The following is a 14,120-nucleotide window of genomic DNA, read 5'->3' as shown; positions in this document are numbered from 1 at the left end:
ATTGCTATTTTAAATCATTCGGTTATAAAAAGGTAGAAATACATACTTTTCCCCTGGGAAAAAATTATTTAAGTTACACAACTGGTCCTTAAAACCATTTTTGTACCTTTGAGGGTCCACTCACGTTGCTTATACCTTGATTAATGAAAAACGTACCAGCAAAGAACCTTTATTTCTATCAGCGTATGGATCAACTGATGTGGGATTGTAGGCCAATGCCAATACGTTAATATTCATAGAATGCAGAAATTGGGTCTAGATCCACCTAGATTGGCATTAGAGATTTACAACAACATTTATTTATATCAGGAGGAAAGATCTACTCAAGTCCATCACAGAAAAGAACCCAAAGGAAACAGATAAAAGGAGAACCTATATGATAAGCCAATTAGGTTCACACTTGCAATTAATACCCAAATAATTACACTCCTGTTCATCCAGAACCTCCCAAAATAGAAGTGTTAATTACCTGCAGATTTTTGATCATTAAGATGTCCAGTTTAATCAGTTTAAGCCCAATTTTGAATAATGTGAAAGTGATTTGGACATCGGATTAGCATATTCAATCCGTACGCACACACTTACTCAGATGTAGTATGTTTTTTAAATTAAATGCACATACAGTACTGTACAAAATCAGAGACCACCCTTACTCATTTATCCAGTCAAAACAAAAACGGCTTTCACAGGAAATTTTACAAAAGCCTCAACAGCTAAATAGAGTATCAATAGTGAGTCACTGTTTATTACAGCTTCCATTCTTTTCAGCTCACATCCAGCTTTTCAAGAAATCTGCTGACACACCTCCCAAGTTCTGTCTTAGTTCTGCAGCTTATAAAACACATTCAGTGGTGCTGAGGTCTGGACTCTGGGGTGGTCAGTCCACTGTTACAGTCTGCTACACATCCCTTCAGACCCATAGAGCTGAGTGGTCTTCTCACAGTGGAAGGACGGACAGAAACACCTGTGGATGTTTTCCGATCTAAAGCAGATTTTGCACAGAACTGCCTAACTTGAGTTTGCAAATTAGGGAACAAAATGCACTTTATTCTATGCTTTGAGGACTTTAGAAATTAGCTACTATTAAAAAAAAAAAAAAAAAAAAAAAAAAAAAAAAGAGTAAACCACCCCAAAGCAACCCTACCCAGTCTTACCCAGCTCAACCCAACCCAACCCTATCCATTCCAATCCAACTCCACCCTGCCAAACCAACTGTTCCAACCCAACCAATTAATCAAAACGTTGGCAAAAAAAACAATTAATAGCACACATACCTGCAGGACCAGAGGTTCTGGGTTGAATGCCATTGTCATGAGTAGCTGCATCCTTTCAGTGTCCTTTAGATTCTTCAAGAGGAAGCTTCCGGAGTCCTTGGTCTCTGCATACCGTCTTACCACCCTGTCCAGAAGCCTCTGGGAGGGGCAGTGCACCAAGTCCGACCAACCCTCAACCACCTCCGGGGTCAGCAACCTCACGTTGCCATTAAGTCGAGCAAACTCAGTTTTGTACATGCCCTGGATGAGGTCACAGCGAGGCCTTCCTGTGGCTCTTTTGCATATTTTCTGATCGATCTCTGCAAGCTCCTGGTTGGATCCCAGGCGCTTGAGCACCACACGGCGAGTCCCTTCCCGGGGCTCTCCGTACTGGCCGAAATAGACGTTTTTCACGTTGAAGAAGTCCAGGAAGCGCAGCCGGCCCCAGGTCTCAAAAGTGACCTGGCTGTTCATGAACTTGCGGCACCAGCTGGTCCCGAAGCAGGCCGGGCACTTGTTGAGGCCGATGAAGCGGCGATCCGTGAGCTCGTTCCTTTGGAAGGAGGCAAAAAGATTGTGGGTGTTCATGAGCAGGATGACGAACAGAGCCACGATGAAGAGGAATTTGCCACACCGGTAGACGCGGGCAAACTTCAGTGAAACGAAACGCAACATCCTGTGGCACGAGGACGATCAGGGTAGTTCAGTCTTCCTCAACGCCACCGTCTCATCCTCGTCACCTGCTTCGTCATGAGCATTCTCATCACCTAGAGCAATCCACGCTGACAGCCCAGCTGTCGGCCTATGCCGTCAGGCACAAGAGCCATTGTCCCCATGTCTGGTGCTGAGTCTCTCAAGCTTTCATATCAATCTTCCTCCTTAGGAGTCGGCTTCACCTTGAAAAGACAAGAGAGATGACATTTCAGGCTTAAGATTCACAAATAAATCAAAGCACTACACATTAACGGAGCACTATAGATTTAAATGAGAGCAGAAGATGCACATGGCATGTAAAAGCAGAGCACTCAAGCCAACTCATTTTGAATGAATTCCCTGAGAAAGATGATATACGTTCATGATTCATGCCTAACGAAACTCCTTTAGGACATTCAGGCATTCGCCCTGACCAAGAGAAACGCTAAATGTGCACACCCACAGAGCTGCTCTAAGGTCTTTGTCAGCAGCATCTCTCATTTGACAGAATGGATGCCTAAGCAGGAACTAGATGGAGCCCATTAAGAAGAAATTAGGCTACATCCATCTAAATGGAAAAAAGCTGTGACAAATGACTGAGACTAGTATAAGTAGGCCTGCTGAAAGAAGAACAAGGATCTGGAGACCCAGACAAATACTTGATATGCCTCATTTGCAAGAGAAAGCAATGCATCAGTTGAATCTGATAAAAGTTTTAGCAAAAGGTCCTGATCCCATCAAATACGTGACACACATTTAATGTGGGCTACGGTGCTCCGGTGCTTTCTATTAGCCAACCTTGCAATACAGATAACACTATCTGGTCTTTAAATGGGCCAAACTGCTTTTAAAAATTTTTAATCCTATTAACCTGACAGGAACAGTACTGAGCTCCACCCCACAAAAAAAAGGGTGTAGCTCTTTTAAATATGCTGCCAGAGGAGCTACAGAACCTGCACGGCAAGTCTGCAACAACATCGTGTTATAAAGTTTAGCGTGTAGAATTGGAGCTTCCTGTGTACCATGTTTTCTATTATTGTATAAAAGATGCAAGAGGCTTCCTTTGTTGTTGGATGCGTCGTGTTTTTCAAAGTAGTTTTACGACAAGACTGACACGTGACATGTTCCTATTTATGAATTTTCTTGTTTAAATAGTTTGTGATAATAAATGTTATTTTAAAATGTTCATTTTTAACAGATTAAAGGGCAGAAAGAGACACTTTTTGGAATCAGCCATAAGCAAATCTGCTGCATGAATCAAATAAAGGGCTACATAAAAGATAAGAGGCCGCTGGCTATTTAGCACAATGAGTCATGCATAATTATGCTACCACATTTCAGCATAGGTGCAGCAGCATTCAAACACAGCGCACTCACTTTATTTACATCATAAAAGTGCAACACAAATTAGCCAAAACAGAAGAAAAACAAATGGCCTGACTGCCAGTTCCTTGTTTAGAGCAAATATCTGGAGATTCTGATTGTGCAGCACATTATTCACATTTTACAATGAAGAATAAAAAACAGAATTTCTTAGAAGAGAAGCGAAAAACGCCAGCTCTCCGAGTTTGACAAGTCATTAGACGCACAGCAAAGACAGCTTCTCTACTATTCCTCAATTAAAAGTTAATTATGCAAAGTTTCCCCTTAAACCCTACAAAAGGCCCAGTGCATGACAAGGAAATTACTGCCCGCTTCGGTGTCCTTTATCACTCTCCGCTTCCTTTTATTTTAAGTCTTAAATGAATTCAGCTGAGTCAACTGCATAAACGGGGCCCTGGCGAATCTCATTTGTATGATCCCTCAAAATTAAATTTAATTGGGTACAATAATTAGCGAGATAACGAGAAACCCCAAGGATATTAGGATGTGTTCCAAGAGCAATTTGATAAGGCCGGACAATAGTGTACATATCTCGTTCTTGTCCTGACTTCCTTGACAAGGAAATTTAATTACATTAAAAAAACAATTGGGACGGCTTTTGTTCTCCATTCACCACCATTTACACACACCTCAAAGAGACTTTACACATCTACAAATTAGTCCTACATTCCATCTAAATGGGCTACTGTGTAATTGCCTCACACCAATGAGTCATCATCCATCTCACGCCACACTGCCTCAGTTCTCCATTTGGAAAAGACTTCAACTTCTTAGAAAACAGTCTGTTTGCTGCCGTCACATAAAATAATGCTTGAGAGAAACAAACAAACAAAAAAAAAAAAAAGGGTAGACAAACTGAGCAAGCAATTCAGGCTGGCGACTGAAGGCAAACTCTGGCATGCTGACCACATTTCATCCAAATGAAACGAATCGTTTCTCAGGCACTGCGTCAGTATTCCAATGTGTAGTATTGTTCTCCATGGAATGAACTGCTTTGTCTTCATATCTACCTAAATCTATGCTGGTCAACACAGTACAATCACTCATCTTACCATCTCTGCTTTTCTGGAACTGAAAGCGATGAATCTGATTGGTGGCTGGTTGTAGCACAAGTTAGCAAAATGCCTGAACTACAGCATTCAACCTTGCCAGATGTTGGTTAGGTGTTATGTTCAGGTTAGGATGGCTTTGGCTTTATTTAGTCTGGTGCCTTTTCAGTTTGGCTATATGAAGACAGACACTACACAATAGTTGGGCAATGTAACACATCCAGGTTATACTGCTGCGAGAAATCAAGGGTACATGCTAGAGACAGGATCGATTCGATCCAATATCGGTATCGGGACTGATATTGACGTAATTCACTCATCAGATATGGGATGGACAGGGCTGATCCATTTACCCGTCCATATACCAGTCCACAGCTTGCACTGGACCATGAACCTGCCATGAATGGCACATCGTGTGTGTGGGAGCATTTTGGTTTTAGGAAAACTGACATTGGCCAAAAACAGGTACTGTGCAAGACGTGTCGAGCATCGGTGCTAACCTCACGAGGTAACACCACTAACCTCCATCAACACCTGAAGAAACATCATCGACAGCTGTACGATGAGTGCATGTTAAAACGGTCCAGGGATGAATCCCTACCTCAGGCACAATTATCCGGTACCACGGCCAGGCAAACTTCTGTTACACAGGCGTTCGACCGCATTGCGCCATATGAAAAAAGCTCGCGAAGGCACCGCAAGATAACCGCGAGATAAAAATAAAGACATGGTACCGATTTACACAGTGTCCAAAAATGGCTTTCAAAACCTTCTCGACTCTTGACAAAAGATACCAGCTTCCATCCCGCATCCCTTCAGCCAAGTCGCCATTCCAGAACTGTACACTAGATAGGAACAAAGTTGAAACGGAGCTGAGAAGTGTGGAGTACTACGCGACAGATATGTGGTCGAGCCGAACCGCTGAACCTTACCAAAGCCTCACTGTTCAATTCGTAAATGAACATTTTGAATTAAAGAGCCGTTGTCTACAGACGTCGTACTTTCCTCTTGACCACACGGGAGAGAACATCGCGAATGGATTAAAAGACGCGTTGGCCAACTGGGGTTTAGATGATCGGTGTCACATTAAATAAAGATCTCTCTCTCTCTCTCTCTCTCTTTAAAATAACGATCTCTATGTGATCTTGATTATGCTGTGAAGACAAAAAGAATGTTAGTTTACTCTGAAAAAATGTCTTAATATGTGCTTTATCATTTAGTTCTGTCCAATAATAAATAAAAGCTGTGACACTTTGATAAATGTGATTTAAAGATTATTATGAAAATAAAATTCATTCATATGAATAACAGTAATCAAGACAGACGACACTTTTTGTTTGCTTTTATTATGGATTACATTTTAGTATTTTTCAAATAATTTTCCCCCCTTAACTACTATTTTTCAGAAAATGCACTTAAAGATGACAGAGTTGACCGAGCAGTTGGTGTTTGTAAGAAGCTGGTTGGCCATTTCTCTGCCAGCTGGAAGAAGAAGTCGGCTCTGACAGCAGCCCAGAAAGAATTCAACCTTCCTGAACATTCACTAATTACGGAGTGCCAGACAAGATGGGGAACCAAAGAGAAGATGATCGAAAGGATTCTGGAGCAAAGTAAGGCCCTAATTCATGTGCTGTCAGCTGATAGGAGGACGTGCCACCTACTGCTCACCTGGCAAGACACAAGAGGTTCTAGAGTCAATTCACAAGGCACTGCATCCTATCCAAGAATTTAGGAGAAGAGTATGTCAGTATCTCATATCTGAAGCCAGTGCTCCATCTTTTAAAGACAAAAACCCTGGCAGAGGATCCAGAGGACACAGACGTGACAAAGTCAATCAAATGTAGAGTCACTGGCTACCTCCAGGATAAATACAACGATCCGATCACACAAGAACTGCCTGATATTGCATCATTTTTAGACCCCCGATTCAAGACCAAGCAAGAATGAAGGCAGAGATGGAAGAAGGAGCAAGGAAGGTAAATAGATGGTTGGGGTTTGTAAAGATGATGCCTTCTACAGAAGTAATACTACCAAATACAGTTATCAATCATAATCTGTGCATGTTTTCAAAATTAATATAAAAATATTTGGTTGTGTCTCTGTAACACGTGATCTCTTCTCCAGTATCATTAAAAAATACAGAGTTTAACAGCCTCACCTGAAAAGCCAAAGAGGTCGCTTGGCAGCTACTTCAAGAGTACTACCATGTCTCCGGACTCATCTGTTCAGCTTAATGATGCCATTGAAACACAGCTAAGCAGCCACTTCTTAACACCCACCATTGATGGAGAAGAAAATCCCCTGGGGTGGTGGAAACTTCACCAAGTGAACTTTCCGAGACGGAGCAGGCAGGCCCGCAAATATCTTTGTGCAACAGCAACAAGTTCACCCTCAGAAAGGCTCTTTAGTGCAGGAGGCAACATTGTGCACTGTCAGCGTTCATGCCTCAACCCACATAAGGTGGACATGCTCATCTTTTTGGCAAGAAACCTGTGATCACTGGTTTCCGTCTGTACATGCAAACATTTGATGATGCTACTTTTACACTTAATGTGATTTACTGCCAAGTTTATTTTGTAAAAATGCATCTTTAACTTAAAGATTTTAACATATAGCTGTGATATTTTGCTTATTTCAGCATTTCTACTGATGCATGGCTGTCCACTGCTGACTAGTCAGTTACTGATGTTGCAGTTAAACCTTTATGTGAATTTCTGAGTTTTAAAAATAAAACTGACAACTGCATTTAATCGGACAACCCTGGGAAAATCTTTTTATGTAGAGGTTTATAATTATATTTGATAGATATTTGAAACACTAATAAAGGTTTAGGATTTAACGGATTAAAAATCACCACAATTTAAATCGCAATCGCAATATTCTGTGGAAAAATCGCAATTCGATATTTTGCCCAAATCGTGCAGCCCTACTCGGAACAGAGCGTTTCACACCAAACTACTCTGGACTTAGTTTCCATCTTAGCGACCTGACTATGCGCAACTTTTGAAAACAGATCACTCTTTAAATTTTAAGCCACAAAATATGCATAACTAAACTGTGACTGATGACTAACACCTTGGGTTGGCCAAGTGCACCATTAATCATTGGCACAGCTCAACAGGAAGACCAGAATGGGCTCTCATTGCTGTCCCTCTTCAACCACAAAGGTTTATGAGCAATAAAAGAAAGTCTAATACAGTGGAGGAAGTGAACTCAAACAGCAAAGCTCTTCTCTTTGAACAAAACAGAAAGCTCGCTTCATTACCACCACATACTAAGCTCAGTCTCCTTGCAGACGTTTGCTGCAGGTAGAGAACAGACAGCTAGGACTTCTATCAAAGGGTGTGAGACACGTCTGTGGTGTTTAAAGCACTGAAGTTTGGCAGATGGTGACAGCTTTCAGGATGACTCATCAAAACCGATTTCAGACGCTCCAGCTGAAAACTGGGCAGCAACACGTAGAACAAAGTCTGCGTCCAAACTTTAAAAACCCAAAGTAGGCTACACGATTCTCGACACAGCCTGTAGAAAAGACAGCACTGGAAAACTTGTGTGCCCAACATATTACCGTCCTCATTGCAAAATTCCTCCAAGATCTCCCGTTCCGCCAGAGAAAACTCCAGCATGGAGTACTCTTCTGAAGGCGAAATGAAGGGGAAATTCCGAAAGAAAACCACAAAAAACAAGCCCAATCAGCCAGATTTTCTTTTTGAAAGCCACCACTTATTAGAGCATAACAAAAAGGAGCCCCTGTGTAAGCATAATGACTGGAGAACATGAATAAAACAACTCCTTAATGCGATTTCCAGAGTCATGCTCCCGTAAGAATTATTCCGCTGTAGCACATAAAAGACGGTGTTTTAAGTGGCTGAACATTTATTGCATCTTGCATCGCCTCGAGTTGCGCTGGGCTCCTCTGGAGTTCGGCCTGAAAATGAAAAACCGCAGCTGTCATGGTTATTGACTGCTCCAGTCAATAATGTTTGATCACACCAGCATTACGCTGCCAGTACAACAGTCAGCCACCAGGAGAACAGACTATTCTCTATTGTCCATGGCTGGGGCATTTAGGCACAAGCAGGACTAACAATTAACGTGCAGTGAATTGGCTTAAAACCCCCTCACAACTCTCGGCACACCTTCCCTGCGTTTTTCCCCTCTTAGGTCTTAAATGAAACAGAGCTAGCAGAGCGATTCATCTCCCGCAGCTGAGAAATAATTACACCGCTTTCTGAAGTTACTCTGTATGTGCAGCAGGCCGAGTTATGACTTCCAAGAAAGCGCTTGGAACTTCCACCGAGTGCTCTCAATGCAAACAATGCGTCTGTATGTAGGCCAGAGCATGACCCCCACTCACTGTCTGTCAGGCGGATCTAATACGTAAAATATAGCAGGCTGGTGCAGTATTTCCCAATCCTGCGCCTCTGCACTACACATTTCAGTGCTTTCCCTGCCTTAATACATCATTTTAACCTCATAAAGTGTCTCGTAATGAGCTGTTGAGAGCAGTCAGGTGCATCAAAGCAAGGAAAATAAAGAAAAACTAAAGGCTACAATTAGAGACGGCACAAAACTGCTTTACTCACACTGAACGCCTGAGTACCGATCTGGTATTTCGTCTTTCAAAACAGCAAAGCGACACAAACAGGAGTTTCACTGATTGTTCAACTCCACTGCTGAGACGTAAAGTTGTTAAGAGCAAGTTGATGTTAAATGGCTCACTGCGGGAAAACCGACTTCGTTTTCCAGTGCTACATATGTGCTGTCTGGCCTTTCATCCTGCTGATAATGATGTAATAGGAGAAACAAAAGAGTTTTTCTTGGGAACTACTTTGCCACCGAACTTCCTGCATGTCCCTTGACCATGAATGGACTTTTTGAAATGGATATTTTTCCAAGCCAGAAATGTTCCTCAAAACCATCATTTAATGAGGTCTTGGGCCTTTAGACAGCGTATTTATAACCGTCATTGTGAGGGAGCTTTTAGAGGCATTAAACGTCTGGGCGTCTCTTCAGACGTCTGGTTCCTATCACCACCACTGTGGACAATTCTGATTGTGTTGATCAAGAATGAAACATTTCACACCAAACCACTCGGAACGATCTTGAACAGAATTAGGAAATCAATGAAATTTCCCTTTCAGTCTGTTCACTTGGCAGTCAAATGCATTACCAGCTAGTCAGACTGCAACCCAACTGCTATGTGCAGCATATCGCTGTTTTTAGGACAAAACCTTGTATCTCCACGTTTGTCATTTTTCTGTTTTTGCCCATTTTAAAACGCCCATTACCCTTTGGATTGAGTGTAAATTTCACGATGAATGGACTAAAAGAAACGGCACAAAATGACTTGGAAAACAAATCTGGTTCCATTGACTTGCATTAAAAGTAAAGGAAGCTTTTTCCTTCTCCTGTAAAGTTACCAGTTTGGAGATAGGACAGCAGCGATATGGAAATCAGCTCACATACAACAACCAATTGGCTGTGCTTCTGCTTTGAATATGCCTTGGTGGTTTAACACCTAGATTATCTCTAGCTGGATATAATCACAATACTCCAGACACATAATATAACCAGGTGTAAAAGCGTCTAAAAGTAGTCGATTATGCTCAAACTACTCCACCACTGTAGAGCCCCACAGGAAGAAATGCACAGCTTACCATATCACGTTACAGTCAGAGTGTGTGCTGTTTCAGGACCGATCAGCTCTGGATACGTCTGGCTCGGATTATTTTTTCCTTTCGATATCCAATCCAGCATTTTTGCTTGATAGCATCCCGATACCGATCAATACGGAACGCCATCTCTAGCTACGGCAGACGCGGATTAGAAACTATTAATCCCTAAGAAACCTCAGGCTTGCGGCAACAACAAAAGGAAGCTGTACACGCACTTAAAAAAGACTTAGAAGTCAAAATCTGAAGTCTAGGATCAGAACCATGAGAAAAAATGACCTTACAAATCTCACATTGCCACCGGCTCTAATGAAGCAACCTCTTCCACAGTCTGATTTAGATTAACCATATTAGTTTGGCTGTATGAGCTACAGTATCATCTGTCAGACGATATATTTACATATTTATCACCTGCGTTCCTCCTCAGTCTCTGACTGCTCCTTGCGACAGAGGAAGTCTCAGTGATTCGTAGAACAGAAGGACACGCTCGACCACAGCGCTAATTGTGCAGAATTTGGTTTCAAACCACATCTAACAAGCTGGATGAGCTCCTTATTCACCCGACAGTACTGCAACCCATCCAGCCTAGAAAGCACAACTGAAGACGTTCATTAGTTCGAGCAGGTATAGCAGATTAGGGTTAGAGCCAAACTCTCCGCCATACAGAACTGCCCAACTTATGACTCACAAAGTTTAATTAGCACCACCACAATCAGGGACATGATCAGACTGGAGTAGGGATGGGCAACACGACAACATATATTGTTATCGTCCTAAATTATACCACATTTTAATGCTGTGGCTGTCGTGAGTACCTGCCCAACTGCCCGTTTCAGCATAAAGAGAGCAAAACTGGTCCAGTTTAACTGGATTTAGAGTCAAATACTGGATAAAAATCATTGTGTTCAGTTTTATTTGCATTTTATTTTTTAAACACAGTACTACTGGTTCTTTTTCCTCTGTTCCAGCTGATCGGATGTCCAAAAAATAAATACAGTGCATCTTAAAAACAGCTTAACTTGGCTTAATATTACATTTCTACCATACTGCCCACCCCTAGGACACAAGACAGGCCTGTCCAGGTACACCTACCCACCTCCACACACTGCTTTTGGCTGATTTATACTTATACAATACATTTACTTCTATTCATGTATAAAAAGCCAGTCCTGAGTTCTACTTTAGTCCAAATAACGTAGTTTAGGCTGTTGCTCTTGCTCACACATCTGACTGCTGAGCTTCAGCATTTTGTTTCAGAATAAAACCATACCAAACACACAATAACAGGACCGGAATAATATCAGCTACCCGACACGGCGAGAAATCGCAGGGCTGAACCTGGCGTCTTCATTCGAATTTTCCGTTCCACCTTAAATGGGACAGTTACTGCTGGACTATTTAAGGTGGAACGGAAAATCCGAATAAAGCAGCCAAATTCAGCCTCGGGAAGAAGTTCCACTGCAGTCCTACAGGGAATTCAGCACTGGACTGGAGGAGTTTTTGAACCTGATACTTCTTTGTTGGCACTTTTACCTCTTTTTGAGATGTTTTTTCATTACGAACAGGCATTTTTTTTGCTTGAGAACCAACATTTTAACCGCCTTTTCTTTAATAAATATACGGATAAACGCCAACCCGTTCCAAGTTACCGTCGCCGTTAAACGCTTGAAAAGAAAAGAGACCTTCTGTGAGCAAAACCAGTTCACAAACGGACAGAAACTGAGGTAAAAAGTGTAAACGAGAAGCACAGCAACTTTAAAAACAAGATTCCGACGAGAAAACCTGCTGAAAAGTGCTAAAACAACACGGGAGAAACGGCGCAAAGTCTGTCAGAGCTCAGCACCGCCGAGCTAACCTAAAGGTAATTCAACGCTAACGGAAAAAACGGTCAACTCGCAGAAACGTGAGGGGAAATTCAACGTCGCGACCGAAGTTAAACAGTTTAACTTGAACTGTGCTGAAAAAAATACGCTTCGCTTTCACACAAGCGACGCAAAACAGGTCCGTTCGTACATGACGGGCGCCCCGAACTGCATACACAGCATTAAACGCAAAGCAGAAGGTTTATATGGACTGAGGACGAGCCCCAAAAACAGCCGATACACACCGAGTCTGAGGGGGGGAAACTCCGCCGCTGGCAGCTCGGAGAACAAACATTCGCTCTCCGCTCTTCTCTCAACTCCTCTCTCTCTCTCTCTCTCTCTCTCTCTCTCTGTCTGTCTGTCTGTCTGCAGGCCGACGTGTCCGTCCCTCTTCTCCTCTATTGTTTCGGCTCAGTGTAACTCCTTTTCGTCTTTATTCCTCTCTCTGTTTCTACTCCTCGGGCCGGTCGAGCGGAGGCTGCTTTCCCTCTAATCCGAGTTCAGTCCTCCTGAAGCAGCTGCGCGAGGAGACCCCCCCTCCCGCTCACACTCCTCCGCTCCACTCTCGTGCATTACGACTCTTTCGGCGCCTTTACGTGAGCTGCTGGTTACTAGGTGATGCTGGTTACGCCCCGCCCTTTCGCATACCACGCCCCCAGGCCCCTCCCACTCATTTCACTATTTTACAGTAAACGCGCTGTACAGCTGGGCTGCACGTTTAAATGAGCCATTCATTTATTTATTCATTCATTCTTTATTTTATTTATTTTTTTATTTGTTTGTTTATTTGACTTTCCTTAAAAAATGTCCAATAATATCTGCACCCCCTTCTTTTTTCCTCTCAAGCCCTGGCAATGTATGTTTAGTTAATGATCTTTGACTATATATATATATATATATATATATATATATATATATATATATATATATATATATATATATATATATATATATATAAGATCATGAAAAGGAAATGATTTACATTGTTTCACAGCTCAGCTACACTAATTTATGTTTCATTCATAGCATAAACTCTATAAATATACCACTACAAATAAAACAGTAAAGAGCATTTTGCCTGCATGTATTTTATTTTATTTTATTTATTTATTATTATTTTTTTTTGTAAATGTCAAATTACATTTCAAATCATTATTTGAACAATTATTCGTCTTGTTTGGATGAAAAGTAGAATACTTATAATTCATATAATTAATAATATATAAATAAATAATATAATTAATAATGATATTTATTGGATAGGAATACAGTAGAAAGCCTGTATAACTGTTCTGTTTAATGCTGTGTATTTAGACGCTGTGGAATCTCGTTGCTCCTGACCGAGACCGGCGGGCTGCGAACGCTGTATCTTTATTTGGATTGTGGCGGCCTCTAGTGGCGGCCACGAAGAAGCGGTGAAAATGCAGACCCTTGGAATGAAGGGGGCCTCCACCGCTTTTCAGAATTTCCGCATTATTAAGTGTTTAAGATGTAAACAAAGTCGTTCAGAGTGGTTTGGTGTGAAATGCTCCCTTCTAGAGAAACTTGTGTGCAGAGAATTATTCACAGTGGTGGTGATAGGAACCAGACGTCCACCTCTAAAAGCTCCATCACAGGAAGTTATTGCATGAATGCGAAGCCTGATGTGTGCAACATTTCTGCAGTAGTTTTATGATAAAGCTTTTGTCTGAAATGCATTTTAATTGATTTATTTTCATCAATCCACAGTGGAGGAATACATGAGAGGTCGTCTGAGGCAAAATAATCCCCAAAGAAAAAGTATTTTTCAGATTTTCCACTGTTTTACCATTACAGCATTACATAAAAAACTCAGAAGACACGTGTCGGTTCATTCGCGGTTTTGGATAGTACATAAAATGGCTGTATTTGAGTTTACAGACATGGTGACGTCTGGTTCCTATCACCACCACTGTAAAGGAACAGTTTTACATCAAACCACTCGGAATGCCTCTGTTTACATCTCGTCCACTGAATTACACAGAATTTTTAAAAATAGGTGGAGTTCCCTTTTAAGTGAGACCAGCAAACAGAAAGTTCACAATGCTTGGTTTGAATTAGGCTTTTCTTGGTAAACATGTCTGCAACACAAATATAGCCATTTTATTTACTATCCAGAATGACTGGTGAACCTTCACGTGCCTTCTGAATTTGTATATGCGGTTTATGTATAGGCAGATGTGGTTG

General features: G+C 41.7%; 1 protein-coding gene across 1 annotated transcript in view; it reads right to left on the bottom strand.

Annotated features, from left to right (window-relative positions):
* The window catches only part of dipk2aa (divergent protein kinase domain 2Aa), a 34,340-nt gene extending 21,848 nt beyond the window's left edge, over window positions 1–12,492 (bottom strand). Inside the window, exons 1-2 of the mRNA XM_017714670.2 lie at window positions 12,161–12,492; window positions 1,275–2,149 (exon numbers count right to left, since the gene is read on the bottom strand). Coding sequence (XP_017570159.1) covers window positions 1,275–1,928 — 654 coding nt within the window. The 5' untranslated portion in view covers window positions 1,929–2,149; window positions 12,161–12,492. The remainder of the gene's footprint in view (window positions 1–1,274; window positions 2,150–12,160) is intronic.
* Window positions 12,493–14,120: the final 1,628 nt, after the last annotated feature.

This window comes from Pygocentrus nattereri, chromosome 2 (assembly GCF_015220715.1).
Source record: "Pygocentrus nattereri isolate fPygNat1 chromosome 2, fPygNat1.pri, whole genome shotgun sequence".
In the NCBI taxonomy this organism is placed as follows: Eukaryota; Metazoa; Chordata; class Actinopteri; order Characiformes; family Serrasalmidae; genus Pygocentrus; species Pygocentrus nattereri.
Note: the sequence above shows the minus strand (reverse complement) of the source record. Positions and strands in the feature narration are given on the sequence as shown.